Below are 21,265 nucleotides of genomic sequence, written 5' to 3'. Positions count from 1 at the left end.
TATGCTTCAGTAGGGCACACAGTGGGGTGACAGCCATTTGTTCAACATCCCCGTTACTGTTAACCCAAAGCACAGTAACACTTTTCCTAAAACTAACACAGTTGGTTTTGTGCTTTTCTACTACGTGTGTATGACAATTCCCTTGTGGCATAAGAAAAAAATGATGGGAATTTGCTTAATTAAGTCTGAGTGCTAAAAAAAATTATTAATTATTCGGTCCTCAGGTTAACAAATTCCTTAATTGATAGACATGAAAACTGCAAAGTCCAGTAATGAACATACAGCATATAAATTTATGAAAAAAAAAAATCATTCCTTACACACAATCATTCCCACACACCAACATACAGTACTCCACCTTCTATCAGTGCTGGTTAAGGGCATGAACCATATCTCCTTTTACCTTCTTTTCTATCTCAATTTTCCTAAACGGTGATATGTCACTCCTCTCCCCACATGCTGACTCTTTCTCATCTGAGCTGACACGGAGCAGAGACCTTTCTTTTTTTCCTACCAGCTCAGACAAACTATGCGTGGGAAAATGAGGGGGAAAGAGCTTGTCGTTTTACATATCTATTTTTGCCAGAGAGGTAGACAGGCAGGCAGTCTGGAATGTCAATGTGTGGCTCAGCAGCCTCTGACTGATGTGAGATCACAGTGACGGCTGCACACAGCGGTACACTGAACACACACACACACACACACACACACACACACACACACAGACTTTGCAGTGAGTTAGATAGCATGGTGTAACCACAGACAGCTTAGATAAGACCAGATCACCCAGGTAGAGAAAAGAATTCCTTACACCCAGACTTATGCTTGTGTTATACTCAAAAAGGTGCCTCTCCAAAAAAGGTACCTGGGACCTATTGCAAATGTTATGGTGTTGAGTTTTTGTGCGTCTAGAGATTCATTTTCTGAATACCCACTGATCAACAGACGTCTTCAGAATGATTCGTTTTAATAGGGTATATCCTCAGATCAGCACTCCAGAACCTCGGCGTTAAAAGCAGGAGCCCAAGCGGCATCAACTTTAGCCGAGCACTGCAGTCAATGATAAAGACAACTGTGGCATTTTAAACTGTAGAAAAAGGTCACTACTATCTCATTCTCTCTTATCTATGTCTCTCAGTCCCTCTTCAATTATATTCAGTTCAGCTGTGTTGGTCTAACACACAGAAAATCAGTATTGCAAAAACAATATGAAATTGGTAGAGGGACAGTATATTGTGCTGTTGAAGACATACAGTGTGAAGGAACCACTAAAGCCTATACAATGTAGTCAGTGTGGCAATAACCACAGTTTGATGACTTTGATGACTACTGTATCCCCCAACTAAAAGTGCCTGAATGAAATCCGCTGTGCATCTAAAGGCAGCAGCGTTAAGGGAAGACAAACAATGAAGAAATAATAAAATAACTGCATTATCTTGAGTTACATAATAAATATCACTTCAGTTCTAATATTTCATTTAGTTAATTATACTGTCCTCCCTCTGTAGACATGCAGGATGGAACACACACAAACACACCCGCGACACATTGCCTCCCGCCTGTTTTTACAGTCTGCTGCTCTCTGTTAAGAAGAGGCTGTCAGAGAGAAAGAGAGAGAGAGAGAGAGAGAGTGGTAATGAAAAGAAAGAAATGACTTTCTGCTCTCCTCTCCTTGTCATTAACTTTGTGTCCTCATATGTGTGCTTCTTCCTCTTTGTCTCCCTCTCCCTGTATCTTTCTGCAGGTATATACTGTATGTTTCATGTGTGCTGTTACTGACCCTACTAACCTGCCCACTGTATTCTCTTCTGTTTGTTCTTTCACTTTTCACTTATCCCAACCGGTTGAGGCAGATGGCCACCCACCCTGAGCCTTGTTCTACTGGAGGTCTACTGCATCCATTAAAGGAGGTTTCTCCTTTCCTTTGTTGCCTAGTGCTTGTTTAATATATAATTTAGAGGTTGTATTGTTATATTCTGTAAGGTATTCAATCTTACATTGTAAAATGCATTTAGTTGACCTTTGTCATGATATAGTGCAATTGAAATAAACGGCATTGAATTAAGGATCCTGCAAGTATCTTGGCTATTTCTAAGACTATTTCACAGATGTGACTACATAGTTTACAGGTGTGCTCACAGACACACGCGGCCAATTTACAGTCTCTGAATAAAAAAGAAACCACATAAAATTAAAATGTACACAATGCCTTTCAGTTGGGGGCTTCAAATTATACATAAACATAAGAAATAGCAACACCATTAAGATAAGAAATAGCAACAGCAGTGTGAAGGGAAGGTACATATTGAAGTTTTAGCCAAATATCCATTAGGACTCTTCGCCTCATTGCAGAGCCACTTCCAGGATACGCAGCATTGTTTCAGGTTTGTAAGTTAGTGTGTTGCTGCCTCTCACCCATGTCTTCCTGTCTTTCTGGTAACAGTAGGAGACATCTTCCTCTTAGCAAAGCCATATGACTCCAGTCTCTAATGCTTAAACAAGCCTGACTGGAAATGAGTGCAGGCAATACGGGATTGCCTGGCCTGCTCGATCAATTAGAACAGAGAGAGCAGCAAAGAGATAGAGAAAGCGTGTGGTGAGGCACAGCTTTCAGCATCCTCAGAATTTATATAAAATGTTAAGTGCATTTTAGAGCCCTTGCCAGACAAAACATTCATCTCCAATGAAACCATATCCCTCTAGCAGGCACCATCTTCTGACCCCAAATGCCCCCAGCCCCCTTCTCATCTAGAATCTAAGGTCTTGATTGGAGTTAGCGCCGATAAGGAGACGATGTTTCTCTCTCCCATCCTTCTGTTTCTGATTGTAAAAGAGACAGATATGGGAAACTGTGGAGTGTTGTGGGATAATTAACCTTATGTCTTTTTTATTGTGCCTCAAACTTCATTTCATTGAAGAAGAATGAGAAGTAGAGGAGGGAGAAAAGAAATAAGAAACACACACAAAGAATGGTAACTTTTGAATTGTTTTTATAATTTTGCCAAAAGAGTAATATTCTAAAAACTAATATAGTACATCTAACTTCATACTGCGGAGTACACGCTTTTAATAGTAGTACAATTAGTGTGGTGTCATGGGGACATGGTTGTAATTCATCAATCCAAAAACTCCACATTACAGGTGTGTGAAGTTTCTCAGTCATCCAGGTCATATTTATAAAAAAAATAATGTGGTTCAGTGGCTACTTAGAATTCTTAAAGATGTTTTACTTTCCATCCAGAAGGTTTTTTTATCAGTTCTGGGTCTGGATCCACGATCCCAACCTCATAGGTGACTTATTTATCACGAGTATAAATTTTATATTTGCCCATGGTCTATCTTTTCTTCATGTTCTACCCAGCTTATAAGCGAGTTTTGTACGTCTTGGATACAAATTATATTACATGTGAGGACTTTGCCATCACTGGGATTTTAGGCAATTGGCCCCCAAGGGTAAAGGGGAGAAAAGAGAAGGGAGAAAGGAAGAAGTTTTTGTCCTGCAGTGCTCTGATGAATCTTATATCCCAATATTTTGTTACAACATGCAGCAAAACTAATCACAAACACCCTCTTCAACATTCAGGGGGTTTGGAAAGCGAGCGGAAACTTAATATATTCATGAGCTGAAATGGAAGACTGTTTGTATGCCCTACCAGCAGTTTTACATAGGAACATGGAAACTCTCCTCAGCTACCAAGATAAACAGGTTTTAATATCAAATGTCAACCCTGCAACTCTTCCCCCACATCTCTGGGGGGGATACATGCTATGAATATGGATACAAATTATTTGAACCCATTTGGAAACCATTTCTTGATGTATGTATGGGAACCATTTCAATTTTGGGCTTGACAGGACGCACGACCTTCACCAGCTGCAAAGGTGTACTTATGCAGCTGCATCAGCAACTATAAAGGGTGTAATCTACGTGTAACAGATATAGATCACGGTCATCACTACTGTATTGTAAGTTCTGTGGGTGGGTTAGAGATGGTGGGAGAGGGATGCCACACATGGGAAGAGTTTGAGGCTTTTATGTTTGAGAGTGAAATTGATACTTTATGTTGCTATTTTTATGTATATGATTAGACACTACTCTTGGCCACAGTTGTTCTCACTTGACCACTAGTTCACCCAATGAATAGCAAAAGATATAGAAAATCCATGTGTCCATTTGCTACACTCTCTAATCCCTGAGGACATTGTGGAGGGCTAAAGCCCATTCCAGCTAACATTGGAAGACAGGGTGGGGACACCCTGGACACAAGTCACCAGTCTATCACAAAAAAATTTTTTATTATGGTTAAATCTTATGTTGTTTAGCCTTTAACAACTTCATGAATGTTAGTAATTTAATATTATCTTTTATATTCTATTATATAAAAATTGCCAACAGTAAGGTAGAACTAAACCAGGTCAAAACTAATACATGGTATTAAAATATGCCCTGACCAGTTCCACTTTTACTATTTACAAACTTAAACTACCAGTGTGAAATCAAGAGGTCTTGAGAGGTCTGTGGTCTACAGTATATATAAAAAACACAGTGGGAAAAATACACTATTTATTTATACTTTAAGTTATTTTGCTTTTAAAGACCAAAACACAAATTAATTTAACTACACTGTACATGGAACATCATCCTCACTTTACTGACTGCAGGAACTGTGTCCAAGTAATGTGATCTCAAAATGTGCTTTCCAATTTCCCATACAGAGTTTTGAGCTCTCACACTTATACACCTACACATTAATAAAATCCTGCAAAGGCTTATTGCTTGGGACTGGACAGTGTACCTGGGCTAAGTAACACACTTTCTGGCTGATGTGCTGTGTACCGATGTCAGTCCCTCTGAACAATAAGAGTAGGTACAGTATAAGAAAGATTTCCTCTTATCTGACCAAAACATTGCATACAAAAATATTGAAAACATGTAAGTGATTCAAAAGGAATCATTTCAACAAAGTGTTATGTGTCTAACATTTAAAATGACCTAAACAGTGGCCTAGTAGCTCTACTGCAGAAAATGCATTTTCCACGTTAGCTTGTCACTACATTGACTGCATTGATCAGACGGCGTGTGAAATGTCAACTTTGCATTGATCAATCTCAGTTTGGAACATTTTATTTTCCATTTGAAAGTGTCAGGCTGGATTTTCTTCAATAGTTGTTTCAACAGCTCCCTGACATGTCCATATCTAAACAATACAACAGGTGAAGATGCATTTTGTTCTGTTTTGACATCAAAATGCGATAACACCATATGCTGGGACCCATTTCCTGGAGTTCCATCTCAGTGTGTATGTGCATCTTCCCTTGGTTTTCTATCTGACCACAGAGAGTGTGACAAATGGATGTGTCAGAGCTTGATGGAGCACTGCGATTGCTCTGCTAGGCACAAAGCTATTACAAGACTATATAGACGGCTCCAAAAAAATCCTGTTTCAATCAACCACACATAATCTGGGAGATGAAGAAAGATGTTCAACTGTTGATAGAAGGAGTGAGGCTCTCTTCCTGGAGGAAGATCATTTTCTAATACAGAATTGAAATCTATTGTATCTCAGAAAGTTGAATTCAGGTTTGTGTACAATTTTCTGTAAGTTTAGAAAGACACTTGAAATTGTTATCTAGGGCAGGAGCAAGCAATATTTTCTTGAGCAACTGAACAGGAAACTTATATCTTCAAAAAAATAAGAAACATTAAATAATAATATTAACAATACCAAAGTTGGTCATACGCTTACTTATATAATCACAGTATAAAGCTATTTCCAGACGTGTATTCCCAATGTTTTGTGTTAAACAATACACAAAAGCACACACAAACCACCAAAAAGCAAACAAACAAAATTCCTTAAGGGGCTTCTAAGGGGTACATGAGGCAAATTTCAGTGCAGATTTCAGAAACTACTTTTCCCTCACCACACTGGGATGATATTTGCACCCAGGCATTTAAAATGTCAGAAATATAAATGCATAATGGCATTTAGTCAACTTGCATGCACGGAGCTTGTCAGGGCTTATAGCTATCAAAATATTATGATTTTCAAAAGATTTAACACGTCTCTAGCAGGCTGTTATAACATTGAATAGCAAAAGCATTTTGACTAATCAAAATTACAATATGAAAAGTCAAAATTAGAATTACAAAAATCTCGAATTGCCTCAATGGTGTGACTGACTGTGTGTAATTGACCATCGTTTGGGGGCTAAAGTCATTGCCACAAAACTGCAGAGTTCGGATATGGACTACAGCAGACATGTGTCACTGTAATATAGTTTTCTGATGCAAGTCAAGTGAAACAGACAGGAGTAAACAGCCTAGTAGAGATAAAGCGCTGCGACCTTAGGCAGGTTTCCTCTAACTGGGCTACCTCACAGTTCCTTTGGTGCATGTGTTTGTGTGTATGTGTGCAGTAGTAGCGTTACTACTGTATGTGTGTGTCTTTGTGCATGCACAGGAAGAGAGAACTAGTGTATGTATGACACAAAAATAACCTCCATGTGAACCTGAAAGCGCACGCTTCTCTCTGTCTATGCATACAAGTTCGCTGCATGTAGGCAGCAGCATCATGTGAGAGAGTGAGAGAGAGGGAACGAGATCTGTCAGTGGGCAAACCTCAGTGTACAGTATATGCACCCATTAGAGTGTGTGTGTGTGTGTGTGTGTGTGTGTCAGCAGGTCATACCGTAATACAGTGTCCTTACCTAGACATCAATTCCCATGTGAGCAGAATCTACCTACTTGACTTTTGGTATCAACAGAGCCAGAACACCTCTCCAGACTCTTTGTTTCTATTTACAGTGGAGCTGATCATTTTATGGGATTAGGGTCTACTATTGGTTAATAAAAAAAGAAACAAACAGCACTGTAGGATGGTAATATCTTGTAACTTGAGGTATTCTTCACGTTTCTGTGTAGTTAAAGCATCAGTCATCTTAGTGCGCTGACGTCAATATGCAGCAAAGGTAAGATGGGGCGAAAGGGAAGGGGTAGGGGGGTGGAGAAGAATGGATGAGGGAGAGTAAAGACAAATCTGGACACACAGAGAGGAATATAACAAGGAGAGAGGGTAGACAGAAAAAGGCACTCCACTTCTCAATCAGTAAAATTACCCTGACACTTGAATACTTGATTTTTCTTTCAGCAGGACTTAACAGCTGTAACACTTGACTTAATGTCCAGTAAGGAAAAAATGTAGCATTGAATTCAGCATATCTTATTATCCATTTGTTGGATGGATACGATTAAAATATTTAATATACTATAAAGCGAGGATTAAATGAGAAATTTCAAAACATGAAACTGTAGTGCAGACTCATTTCACCAGAGAAGGTCACAGCTGTGTTGGTCTTGCTGGTTCTTTCAAATGCGAAATGATGGTGAATGGTGTTTCCAACTTAAAGAGAGCTTACAATGGCCTCTCGGTTACCAAAAATGTGATTTCCTTTTGGCTACAACTGCCAAAGTATGCCACACACTCTATTTGTCATTTCAATTGGGAAAAGAGACGTTTTGGCTTACAGCAAAATGACCAATCTGGTAGTGGTGCAAAAGGATTGGAGTGTTTTAGCACGGGCGGATTTTCTATATGAAGGTTGAACTTTTGAACAATTTGCTTTTAAAACAAACTGTTATCTAAAAAATTCGGAAGCTTTTGATCCTTTAACAGAAACATCTTCCTGTCCAAACCCTATCTGTCTTACAGCAGCCACATATTCTACCTTGTGTATTCATGTATTCAGCTCTTGTGTTGAATAACCTTCTTCGCTCTTCCCCTCCTTCTATCCATTTGCATCCACATGGTACTTCCCTTCTGCTCTTCCTCTAAGTCAGCTTCGCTGCATTCCTCACACGGTGAGGGTTAGCCCAAAAAGCTGTCAGGATATGTTCTGCTGTCAGCGAGATGCCGAGTGGGAGCGCATTAGATATCGGCCTCGGTGTGTCCCTGACAAGAAACAAGCCAATTAAGGAATCCCCCGGCACTGCTTAAGCCCGGTTATGGCAGAGGTCCCTGAGACGAACACTTGTGCTAAATCATCATACCTTTTTTCATATTAGAGCCTCCGTGGGGAGAAGTGGAGTGATTCTGGATTATTCCTTTTTTTTTTTTTTTGTCTTGTAACGCTGCCGGCCATCACTCAGCTGCACGCCTCAGAGAAGTTTATCTGAGCTATGAAGGACACTGACGTACAGATTAGCCTCTCTCTTCTCCTCTATGTTGTTCATTCTCACTCTCAACTCTAATAGTATTAGGGATGGAGAAAGTGCTTCGAGATAAGCCTTAGGTCGTGTAGTTGCAATCAATTACTGTGGTTAAATATCGCAATGAAAAGATTAAGGATTAGTATGGGGTGGGGGGACTGAAGGAGCTTGAGAGGGTGTGCAAATGCCTTAGTGAGAGTGTAAGCACTTGAATGTGTGTTTGGTGTGTTCACCACATTCATCTTCATTTTTCCTCTCAGTTATATCCAATCACTCCCTGACACAGCCTCCTGCCGCTCTCCGTTCCCCTCTGTTTTCTTCCTGTACTCCTCTCTTCTTTTCAACTCCGTCCCTCGCTGCCACCCCCCATCCTCCGAAACTCAAAGCCCAAATCTGACAGCAATCCTCTGAAAACTTTTTCCCATAACTGACAGAGCGATTTGTTCAGAGGACTTTATGTCGATTAGTTGCTGCTGGAGCTTACTCTTGTTGTACTGGGAGAATGATAAAGAAAGCTGGATATTATCATGGTGAAGTATCACACGATAACGCAGTAGACGGCAGCGCGATGGAAGGCAAAGCAGCACAAACAAGCTGGTACCAGAAGCTGAATGTGTAAGAGCAGCATCTTATGAGGTAGATATTTAAGTTAAATCCCATGGTAATGAAATTGAAGGAAGGTAACCAATCAGTTTAGGTGTGTTAGTACATACATGATGAAAAACAACAAATGCAATATCCATATCACAAACGACGGTGACAACACAGGAGCCAGATTCTAATAAACTTTTAGTTTAAATAAAATCTGAATCCCTTCATCTCTTTGTAAACACACACTCTCCGACCCAGACAAATGTCTCGCTCTGAGCTGAACACTTGTGAGGCATCGAGGCCGCACAGCCTCATATTTGACTGAACAGTGTTCTCGCAGCAATAAACCAATGCGCCTGTGTTGTGCTCCCCGCTTACATAATTCTGTGTTCATACGCCCCCAGTATATCTGACTTATTGGCTGTTTGGGATCCCTGACAATGGATAAAAATAGAATAATTCCCTCCCTCTCTGACGGACAACTATCATTCTTTGTCGCCACACCTGCCTCTGCTCAATTGCCATTATAATGTCAATGAGTGAAGACAAAAGGCGACATTAGGCATTCTTAATCCCTTAAAGCTGTTTCATGTAATTTAATAAATAAGCGCTTCTCTCTCGGCTCCGTGAACTCCCCCCACCCACCACTGGGAAATGACTCATGCATATTTCAGCAGTGTGTCTGCCCATTCTGAGTGGAGCTTATTGTGGCTGCATGCAGACGCCAAATCAAGCCTCTTTCCTTTCTCCTCTCTGTCTCTCTCTCATTCAACCCCCACTGACGCCCTGTTTTTCATCACTATTCAGCATTGCAGAACATGGAAGATGAGACTGGGGATACAGGCACACATCGTCTGCCTCGTGAAAACAACCCCCCCACCTATTTTCCACAAAAGTATCAGCTCGCCTTTGGCATTCTCAAACGCAAGCGATTATTAACTTCTACTCGAGAAAAAAAAAAGGTTTGCAAACCCTTACAACCTTGAAAGACGTGGAAAAAAAAGATCAGTTGTTGTTCAATATGCACAAATCTAATGAGTGCAACCTTTAGGGATGAATGTGTTTTCTAAATCTGAGGATATTCCCACATTCAGCAAAGTCATTACCAAACATAACAACCACTCTTCTTGCATGGTTTACTCTCGCAGGCCAATTGACACAGGTCTATTTACTTTCCAAGCAGAGCAGGTATAAAGTAATCAAAGGGCACTTTGCACTGAAGGTTTGGGCCTGACCATTGCACAGGCTCATGTTTGGAGTGTTTAAACATCTGTTCACTGCCATCCACTGCTCTGTGGACTACAGGGAATCACTCTACGGATGAGGAAGACCAACCACAATTAATTAATTGAATGAAGTGTCTGAATCTTTCCCTCTAATTTTCATTTTAATTAAAAGTATTCCCAGGCATCTGTGATGATCTCACCTGCTTTAATCCTGCTCATAGCAAGGAATTTACAGTGTAGCATTGCTAATGAACTCCTGCACCGCCCAGATGGACAGCTAAATCCTTACATATAACTTTACTATTACAAAGTGACTCACAAATGCAAAGATGTATCATATAGGAGGCAAAAAGATGCAACATTAGTTTATAGGTTTTGATTAAACTTACAAACTTGCCTATAGCACGCAAGTGTTATAAAGAAGAGGAAAGCTGTGAACTTTTATGTTTTAACCTTCTCTCAAGAAATATTGTGTTGTATAAGTCAGAAAATTTGAGTTACTGTTGCAAAGTGTAAAAAAAAACAAACAGTTTTTTGGGTGCATGTAGAATAGAGACGCCTCCCGAGGGAAGCATGACAGAGTTGAATGAGGGGTTCTGAGAGAGAGAGAGAGATGTGAGGCAAAGACACTGAAAGAGGTGAAAAGGACATGTGCAAGCTGGTGTTCCAAACACAGTAGGAAGGGAGTTATTATAGGCTTATTCCTCTCTGAGTCATAACTCAGCCAAATCTGTACACAAAGACATGATGCGTATATTTTTAGATTCAGCGTGACTTACACTTCCCAAGAATATCATCATCCCCAATGTCTATAAACTTTTACAACTTTTTTTTCTATCCAACTTCAACTTAAAATAGTGCCATTACCTCGGTGATGTAATGCTGGCAGGCCACGTACTTGTGCTTAACCTTCCTCTCCTACACATCCTCTCACCTTCCTCTCGTTGCGAGAGATGTTTACTGGCTTTTGATAAAAACTCGTCCATAAATATGCTCCTCGATTTCCACTTCACCTCAAATTTCATATCATACAACCAGCTATATTCCTGTTAAACTCATCATCGGGTAATCATGTTGGAGCAGCCACTGCATATGAAATTATTTTAAGATGCGTAGTGGGCACAGCTGACAGACAGCAGTTTATATCCAGAACTAGAACCAGTGTGCGACTCTGATAGGCAGCTACATGGCGCGCTGCTGTATCGGTCTGATACCAGGCTGTGTCTAATATGGTGAGGATTGACTTCCTCTTGCTGGCTTCCAGGTAGTGAAGGGGGATTTAAACTATTTTACCTCCCTAGATCTTCACACTTTCCCTGAGGCACTCTCACCTCGATGCCTTAAATATTAATGGTAAATCGGAGGATAGTGGATGAGTGAGGAGGCGAGAGGGCTGACAGCTTAATCATGGAGGCAGAAGCCTCCCTCTCTGCTCTTCCTTAACGCTGTGGGCAGCTGTCACCATGACCTACATGATGTAATCACCTCCATAACCCTGATATGGGCCACAGAGAGCCTTACAGGGAGAGATATGGAGACAGGGGATCCTCCCTCCAGCAGAGGATCATTTAAGTCAAACCCCACAGAGAGTAAACGTAGTGGGAGATGTGGAGACAAAAAAAGTCAGTCGCACTAGATCACTTAAAAGCTGACCATGATAAATAAAGGCAAAAAAGTGAATTATGTCTTTAATTTATATATTTTAATATCAACAGGCAACAAAATGAAAAGTGTTGACAGTGAGAGTCGACAGCTGATAGTGAAAGGTATGAACACAGGGTTGAACTGCAAACAGTCACCTCTTTCAGTAAAGACACTGATATTATCAAAGGTGCTAGGTAAAAAAAAGATTTAACACTAAAGACTTTTTGCTGACAATAAACCACTCATAGGTGAGTGGCATGACTACAGTGTGAGAATCTTGGCCTCTTACTTACAACAAGTCGCCATCCTGAGTTGCTCTGTGCTGTAGTTAATGGGTATGGAGACAAGACTGGCACAGTGCACAGGAGGGGAAAGTCAGCCAATTTGTCGCTTATACCATTCAACAAGGAGACATTTTCAATCCTTTAGGTATTTTGACAACACTAAGATTGAAACATGAAGTTTCTGATCTGAGAAATGTTCCGGTTGGTTGTCAGCAAATGTATATTTATGACGCCCATATACCTTCAGCCTGGCACTCACTGCTGTTTCCAAAGCTCTGATTTTCAGCTGGATGCTGCAGTGGAGCTGGAGGCACTTATTGCCAGAACAAAACAGAAATTATTCTTATTTTTCAGCTTCACTTGGTACAGCTGAATAAAATACAGAATAACGTTCAATACAAACAGTCATTGTTTTGGTTGTAGCTGAGAAGCGATGGGAGACGGGGGGAAAAGAGAGTTTTGATGCAGTGTGATTCAGTTTTTCATGCCCTTCTAAGATGAACAGTGTGAATGGCATTGGCAGATGGAAAATTTGGGCAAAAATGTTCATTTTGTGTTGTCAACTTAATAATGCATACTTGAAAATACAAAGAAATTATTGATCTGATGTGTTGGATTTAGTTTTGTGTCCAAAACTATATGTTTTCCATTCACTGATATTTAAAGAATGGGTAAAACATGTATTGCCACCCTAAAGTAAAACCAGCGTGACAAGTGACAAAGGAAGACAGAACAGCATAAGCGGAGCATCCTCAGAGACCATGGGTCATTAGCTTTCTTCCAGCTACAGTATTTCCCATGTGGACAGAGGGATGTGAACAAAAACCAGGATGTGAATATGAAACAGATCTCTGCTATCCATTCTGACCTGTTAACATCAATATAATTGATCTCACTGATGCGGCGATGGTCATGCATTTTGAACAAGATACAGTGGCCAGAGTGCAAGAATCGGGAGCGCAGCCGCTCCTCTTACCCCGTTTATAGGATACGTCTTCCATCCGAGTTCTCCAAGCACAGATGTTGTATCCAGCAGCACAACTGAAACGGGCAAAAAGACGAGAGAGGAAATAGTATCATTAGCAATCTGTCAACACACAAAAAGTCCTATTCTCACGCTGGAAATTGAAATATCAGTCATCAACGTGTTCATTTAGACGTTTTCTGTATTAGCAGAAATGAGTTTCTCTGATGAATATTTATGCGCGTGGCAGCGTGTACAGTGGGAGCAACATTTTTTGCCACTTGCTACACAATCTGGGGACTGATGGATTGCAGCCAGATTGCTGTCAACAGTCCATTCCCTTACCTGCCATCCTTCGCTTCCACCCACAGCTTTACTTCAGTCTCACTCACAACAATATCGTCCTCTTCTGCCTATGGCTGAGACTGTTCATGAGATACAATCACAGATGAATCTGTCTTTAACCCTTTCCGTGCCGGGTACATGAAAATGGTTGGTTTTTGTTTTTGTGTTTTTCACTGTATGAGTTTTGCTGTTTGGTAACATTTGGCTCCTTTATTAATCTTGGTATGTCATAGTTGTCAGTTGACTACAACTTTCCAGTGTTAAAAGCAATGCAGTTTTACTCCTTGACAATATTACGTCTTGCTCTCAAGGACAGTAGATTTAATAATTCAGGAGGAAATTGTCTCTCCAAGTGACAAATGATGTACAGTGAAAGGAAGCAGGCTCCCTGAGTTTACCTTCATTGTGATGCCAGCACTAACTTAAAATAAATAGATGAAGTTTTACCTACACTTGTGACTACATTAGGGAATAGACAGTAGACACGGTTCCATTTTGAAACTCCATAAATATTACATGGAATCCATCCAGTCACCTTGTCAAAAGTGTCAGAGTATGTGTGGCGGCACAGTTATATTGTAATTATGTGTAGATACACTGCATCATGAATTAAGAATACTGTAAGAAAACAATTGGTGCTCAGATAGAGACAGTTTCAAGCCAGTTACAGGTTGTCATGTGAATCTGAAAGAGTCGGTAAAGTTGTCCTTAAGCAGCCATCTACTTTATGCTTACTTGTTACTCTCAGAATCACACCCACTTAATGCCAAAGCTGATTCCTGACAAATCATATTATATTTTCTACTTAGATAATGACTGAGTTTTAAGTGTGAGCCAGTCATGATGTCCACTTAGAGCTCTGTAAGTGGTCCTTGGGGGGCTCATTATACCAACACAAATCTCAATCAGTGACAATATTTCCTGAATTAATCTCCATTAACACCATTGCTCTGGGATAGTTAGCTATTACAACCAAATGAGCATCAAATGAGGTAGTTTCAATGCTGTGATATTATCATTCGCAAATCACATTGTCAGTGCGAAAGAAACACACTATTTATATCTGTGCGAGTGTGGCAATATCAAGGCAAGAAGAACAGAAGAAGGGACATTTTTTACATCTGTCTGTTTCTCAGTTATGAACGGGTACACCACTGATGGAGCTTGGCTGACAGAGATTGGCAAAGTACCTGCTCACTGAGGTTTTCATTGTGTTTGTGTGTATGTGTCTGTCATACATAACTAAATGCTCTTCATCTCCCCCAGAAAATGTTACAGGGCGCACAGCAGATACAGAATATAGCGCTTGTTTCAGTTCATGTTAAATAGGTGTTTTACAGCATTTTGTTTGTGTTGTCTGTTATTATATTATTCTTCCAGTCAGTGGCAACCAGCAGTAAAATTAGGACGTCTTCAACTTCGTTATAATTGTTTTAATCCATTAAAAAATACAAATTAATGAGTGCTTTAGAGCAGTAGTTATTTGTCCACTTGGTGGCAGTGGAGCAAGTTGTAGCATATTTGATATATTGTGACATTTTAATGTATCATGGTACCTTATGCCTTTTACACATCTGCATTGATACAGAAGAACAATAACATTATAATAACAGAGTCTTTTTTACGTTCTCTGCTAACCAAATACTCAAATAAAAATGGGATTCCTCCAGAAATAGCATATGCTCTTTACGATTGACTCCCCAAGCAAACTGGGACGAAGTGGACAAAACAGACATACGAGAGGCATGCAAGGGGAATGACAGTGAATGTGTCTTAATGACCTCTTTAATCTGGAGAATGCATGCATTTATATGTAGCAGATGATTCTATTGATTGACCAACACAGCAAAGTAAGGCTCCATGCTGATCCTCCCATCTTCCAATCCTGTCTGCTCCGCTAGCTTAGTTTAATGCTCCCTCCATGTTGACCGGTTTTGGATCAGTTCCAGCGCCTATGCGTGTTGTTTCCTGCACACCAGCGTCGGCTCTGTGCCACTGGTGCCAGGGTGGAGAAAGAGCTGGCACTGCGAGTGGTGTTAATGGACGTCATTAGGCTACCGTAGGCAGGTAAGCAACACAGTTCCTGGAGTTTGGCCTAATTACTGAGAGTGGGCTGTGTCAGTCTCTGCGGTGAGCTGTTTCAAACCTCACTTTACCATAAATAACAAACAGCCTATGTGCATTACATTAGGAGACGGTGTGAAAGTAAACTGCGCTGTTGTTCAAAGTCTGTTTTCAACTTTGTTAGAGTCAGGAGAAATACTCTTGTGGCCACAGTTTGTGTCTGTATTCATTTAGTCTTCCATGATCTCCTATCTACCAAGCTGTTTTCCTATGACCTGCTTGTTTCACCTGCCTGGTTTTGCTTAGATTATTAGTTTGGACTATTATACACTGGTCGTTGTTTGCTCTGGTTTAAATGCCAGCTTCTTCTTTTCCGATCCCCGTCTCCCTGGTTTATCAGTTCAGAGTGCAGAGTAAGCCTGTTTTCTTAATAAACTCACCTCAGATTGCACCAGCCTGCCTGCTCTTATTATGTACCTGCATTTGTGAGTCCTTTCCCTGCCTGATACTCTAACACACCGGCTGTGACTCTTACCTTGATAGAAAGGTTTCACGAGGTACTTTTTGAATCAACCTTTGTAAAACGTGTACAATGCACTGTAGTTTGTGCAAAGGACAAAAGATGCTTTGAAATGAAACACCTCCAGCACCCTGACACCGTGCAAAGCCGACATTACAGCAGTTACAGGTATGACCTGACCACAGCAGCGGTGCACAGAAAGCATCTGCAACCAAAGTGGGTTTGCTTGTGTGTACTGTACTTTTTTGAGCTTTCAATAATACAAAATATAGTTACAATGTTCCTGGATAACAACAGTGCTACGTACATATGTGTGCGTCTTTGCATGTAAGCAGATATTTTCGCCTGTGTGCACTTTTCCTTGTCTGTGTTTGTGTGTAGCACTTTTTGTGTGAACCCACTAACAAATGAGGGTGCTGTACATGAAATGCACAATAAAACTGCCTGTGTACAATGTACATCCATCCATCCCCTATGTCTCTCTCTCTATCTATCCCTCCATAGAGTTATCTTTCAGTGAGGCACCCACAGACTCTGCCTGGGGCTGAGGGTCCTCTGGGACTTCCACTAGTTAGATGTAAATAGAACATGAGCTGGCCAACTCATAAATATATGGAACTCCAGAAGAATGATGACACCTCTTGTCTCGCCTACAACCTACACAGTTCACACAAACACCCCAAAATAACTACAGACTCAAAAGGTAGTCTCAACCACTGGAACTTCAAGTTGATTTGAACTGGAGCAGTTTGCAAATCTGGACTCACTGGTTTAAGTTTATTATGTAAAAAGTATAATAGGCGCACTTGTTTGAGGTCACTTCTCTGCCATCACTAAGGTTGTGAGTCCTTTCATTTTCACTGTGCTGTAAAAATTGAATCTGGGGGGAGGGGATATTTCAGAATAATGTAATCTAAGTATAGTAATTATTTTGTGCAGCCGTAACAACAGTTATGTTTTTTGGCCTACGAGATTATTGTGATTCAAAAAGCAAAAAGTCTTTTTCTCTCCAAGCAAAGACAAAACCTTTTATTTTGCAAGCTCCCTACACACCCATTCTGGTAAACAGCGAACCTTGTTAAAAGACAAACAACAGCATTTGATGAACAGAGACTTGCGAAAATTGATTTTGGTGAGTATTTCAGTGAGGGCTGCACATTGTCATTTAGTCGTGTAAACAAAGTGTTGCACTCTCAGCGGACGAGGGAATGATGTGCTGTGAAATGGGAATCTATCCACGGCAGACGCAGCCTGACAGGCACGGCGGGATTTTCTACACATTCCACCATGATCAAACATTTACCGACACAGTAAACGGCAGCAAAGCAAATGTTCAAATGTGGTTGATTGGAACTGATGGAGTCCTAATGAAGGGAAATCGTGGCAGTAAGGTGGGAACTTGTCATTCAGCACTGGGTCAAGGACAGCTGGTGCAAGGTTGAGTATAAGCACCCTGCTATCTGCTAACACTGTAAGAGACTCACAGACACACTTTCAAAAGTTTTGAGAATAAACAAATCTTTCTTCTTTTTCTTTATTTATTTAGGAAAACGCTTAACTTACATTGCCTCTGTAAGATCACTAACCATTTTTCAAAACATGCCAAGGATAATGACTTCTTCATATCTATACAGGAAGCTGTTCGTTTTAGAAGTACACTAAAACAGTTTCTGTATGAACGTGCATTTTATGCAATTTTCTGATTTGTAAATGAGGCTAAACAAGTGAAAACACCTGCGCAGGGTTTAACCACTGGGTGTCGTGCCCTAAAACTCTCAACGTCAACGTGCCAGAACACCACTGTACAATCTTTAGCTTTGCATGCTGCACCGTGCTGCATGCTCCATTTAATTCCAAAGCTTATTCATATTTGACATTTTAAAATTAAACAGCATTCACTGAGGTATATTTGCCTGACTGTTCGTGACATTCAAAAGAATTATTTTCCTCACGAGTAAAATATGAAGTGGATCTTGTTCAGGAGGAGGCCATAAAGCTCACATACAGTACAACTCCACAGTCATTATCTTAATACGGGAAATGCCTTCGAGGAAACTGAGCCCTGACAAAATTAACAGTCTACAACCTGGAGTCATCTCAGTCTCTCTAGACAGGGGACCTTTGTGGAAACACCTTTCATTACATGTAGCAGCATGCGCTCCACTCAACTGTAATAACGTTGAAACAGCCATACCTTAGCTACCTGTATGTGTGCCACTGTGTAACACATATGAAGAAAGATTCGACAACAATGAGTCTGCACTGCTGAAACTAACACTCAATTGTGTGTGTGTGTGTGTGTTAAACAATGGTTTCAAATTAAACACCTGCACATTGAAATTGATAAAATATATACACACCATTCTTGCAAGTCAAGGGTGTAGAGTTTTTTTTTTTTTTTGTGGCTGCTCCAGATTGGCTGCTTGATTGATTTTCTATGACAGCACGCTGCTGGTCAGTTCTCTGCAGGTGGTATCAGTGAAAGCTTTAATCAGCACATCCACATAAATCAATGTAACGAGTTGAATTATTGTTTTCTTTTCGCCTTCCTACTGTAGCTACACCCTTCTTAGGTTTGCAGTAAGGAACCATAAACAGCTTGGACAACCGTTTTCTGCCAATGTGTTGTTGGCCGTCTTTCAAAAAGCGCTCATCAGATCTCAGTGAGATACATTTGACAAAATATATAAATAAATCATGTGTGGGGCTTTTCAGTTGGTTCATCCATTTTCCAAAGATGAGTTGCTTTCTTGATTTTTCAAGCTGAACAAGTTCAGAAGTGAGGAACAAAGACATCATTCTCCTCTTCTGGGTCTAAGCCATTTTCCACTCAGGAAAATTCTACAAGGGATCAGGATAGCAAATGAGATTTGGGAATGTTCATTTTAATAAATATTGCTTCAACTGACTTCACGAGGGAAGAAAATAAGAAATGAATGAATAAATGTAATGGGAATGTTATGGGAAGAGATTTATTGATGGGGAAAACAGGCTTGTTCATACTTGGCAGTGAGTGAGTAGAGCTTTGTTAATAACTGTCTGCAATCCCAGATGGGAGGATGTGAAGGATATGTTGCTGCAAGAGGAGGCACACAGGCGAGAAGCAAAAGGTGATTGGTTTTTATTGTTCTCTTAACAGCTGACATCTCACCCAATTTTGTCTGTGAAATCCCCGTCCTTTGGATTTCTCTCTTTGTCGTGTTCAAAAGCACGGAACTACACTAAAACGCCTCCATGTAGTGGTGTTAGGTTTGTCCCTAGTCTACCTACATAACAAGGTGTATACTGTAACCAGCAGGAAAAAAACAGGAGGAACATGTGTTTATTAGTTTTCACTTTCATGGTCACGGGGCAGCAGGAATTTAATGTGAACTTAGCAGAAAGGTTGAAACAATCGTGCCTCTGGGAAATTTATCATCAATAACCATTCAGAGCCAACACTGAGTTGTCCCCAGAAACCAAAACCTTTGAACTCGCCGAGACACTGCACGCAGCGGGAATCCAACATTTCTTTGGCAAACGTGAAAGCAATGCATCGAGAACAGCGCGACGTGGCGAGGTGCCTCGGCATTTAATGAGACACTTTTCTTTTGTCACCTGAACGATCAAGTTTTCCACGCTGAGCTGCAGCGCCGTGTGTGCTGCACAGTGGCTGCGGTTGTGCTGCCGAGGTCCCAGACCAGTCAATATGACAGACTAAAGTACAATAGAAAGCAGACATCAGTTCAATCATTCAGTCTGTGGCAGAGAAAAACACAGAGTGAGGCTGTTATGTAGCAGCTGTCGAGGAGAACAGGGAGTAGCATCACTCTTATTGAACAGAGAGAACAATAAAATATAACCTGGGGGGCAGATCCCGCTGTGTCCTCGCACAATCAATAAGACTATTTTAAACCTCACTGATGCTGCAGCAGTGTGTGTGTGTGTGTGTGTGTGTGTGAGAGAGAGAGAGAGAGCGAGAGAGTGTTTCATATGGCTTCGGTGTGTGGAATCATGCTAAAACACACACACATGCACAAGTGCGAGACCCTACAGTTGGACTTTAAGCTTATGCAGAAGAAGCATAGATGCAGTGGTGTCGCCGCATGTACACAATCACACACAGACAGACAGACAGACACACACACACACACACACACACACGCCATTTCACCCAAGCACACAGCACGAAATGAACGTGTGCAAATCTGAAATACATTTTCACACGCAGACATTCTCTCACTGAATAAATGTAAATCTTTGACAGCTCCCAACCTTTCAGTATGTATGCTTAAAATCCAATGCAACACAAAAACAGACATGCCAGCACACACACACACACACACCTTCAAATAGAAGCACTGACATTCTCACTCTGTCACCCACTTAATGATTCAATCTTTGGCTGTCTCTGTACTTTGTGCCTGCCTCCCCGTCTTTGTAAGCGTGTTTGTGATGTCGATTCAGTAATTGCAAGCAGCCTCGGGCCATGCCATTGTCATTTCACCAGCCGATCTTTATGAAACTTGTTCTTCATTTTATTATCTGATTTGAGCTTTGAATTAAGTCGTGGCGCATTATTATGCGTCATACCATTATTAAGAGTAACGCAAGTAATCACATGAAACTGAATTTAGAAACAGACATATGAAGTTATTGGATTTGTTTGATGATATTTGACACCAGCTTTATTCATGAATAAAGCAAAATATTAATATAGACTAAGGCAAAAAGTGAAGCCTGGCGTTTCAAACTTTTAACACATTATGCACAGAGTCAAGTGCACGACCTTTGCTCTGTGATTTGCCCTGTCTGTCTGGATGTTGTCAGTGTATTGCTTGAACCTTTTCAATGTGTCCTGTGCTGTTACTTCACTGACTCATTAGTAACAAGGAATAATCATGCATCCACTTAGTGAAGCCTTTTTTTGTTTTTTTTATGTAACATTATGTAAGAAAGAAAAAAAAAAAAACTACAAGAGGAAAGAAATTGTCTGAAGTTGGGGAAACCCAAAATTGAGGTTATGTCAGCACTAAATCTTTGTCTCTCACCTTGGTTGCAGTGGCTGAAGTGACTGAGGACAATTCCGAGAAAAAGTGAAACGAGGAAAAATCTGTTTCCAGCACTCATGTTTGCTGCAACATCTATCACCGGCTGTTTCTGAGGTACTTCTGGCCGAGAGGTAACGTGGTGAGAGAGAAGCGAGCACCGATCCACTGGTCCTGGTCCTTATAACTGTTCCCGCTTGTAGAGATGCGTAGGGTGATACATCCTTCAACTGGAGGTAAAGGCGCAGAACGGAACGCAAATCATTTGGATAAAGTCCAGAAAATATCAAGTGAAAGTCAAATTTCAGACGAGATAAGAAACTCTTACATCCGAGCAACTTTGAGCCTTTTCCTCACGGACTTCAGTCACCGTCACTGCATTGTCTCAAAG

General features: G+C 40.7%; 1 protein-coding gene across 1 annotated transcript in view; it reads right to left on the bottom strand.

Moving 5' to 3' along the window:
• Positions 1–20,956, bottom strand: part of LOC113173097 (ephrin type-A receptor 6-like) — a 132,224-nt gene extending 111,268 nt beyond the window's left edge. The window contains exons 1-2 of the mRNA XM_026376393.1: positions 20,878–20,956; positions 12,931–12,995 (exon numbers count right to left, since the gene is read on the bottom strand). Coding sequence (XP_026232178.1) covers positions 12,931–12,995; positions 20,878–20,956 — 144 coding nt within the window. The remainder of the gene's footprint in view (positions 1–12,930; positions 12,996–20,877) is intronic.
• Between the last annotated feature and the right edge of the window lie 309 nt (positions 20,957–21,265).

The sequence above is a fragment of the Anabas testudineus genome, chromosome 21 (assembly GCF_900324465.2).
Source record: "Anabas testudineus chromosome 21, fAnaTes1.2, whole genome shotgun sequence".
Taxonomy (NCBI): Eukaryota; Metazoa; Chordata; class Actinopteri; order Anabantiformes; family Anabantidae; genus Anabas; species Anabas testudineus.
The sequence above is the reverse complement of the archived record's forward strand: the minus strand, read 5'-3'. Positions and strand labels throughout refer to the sequence as shown.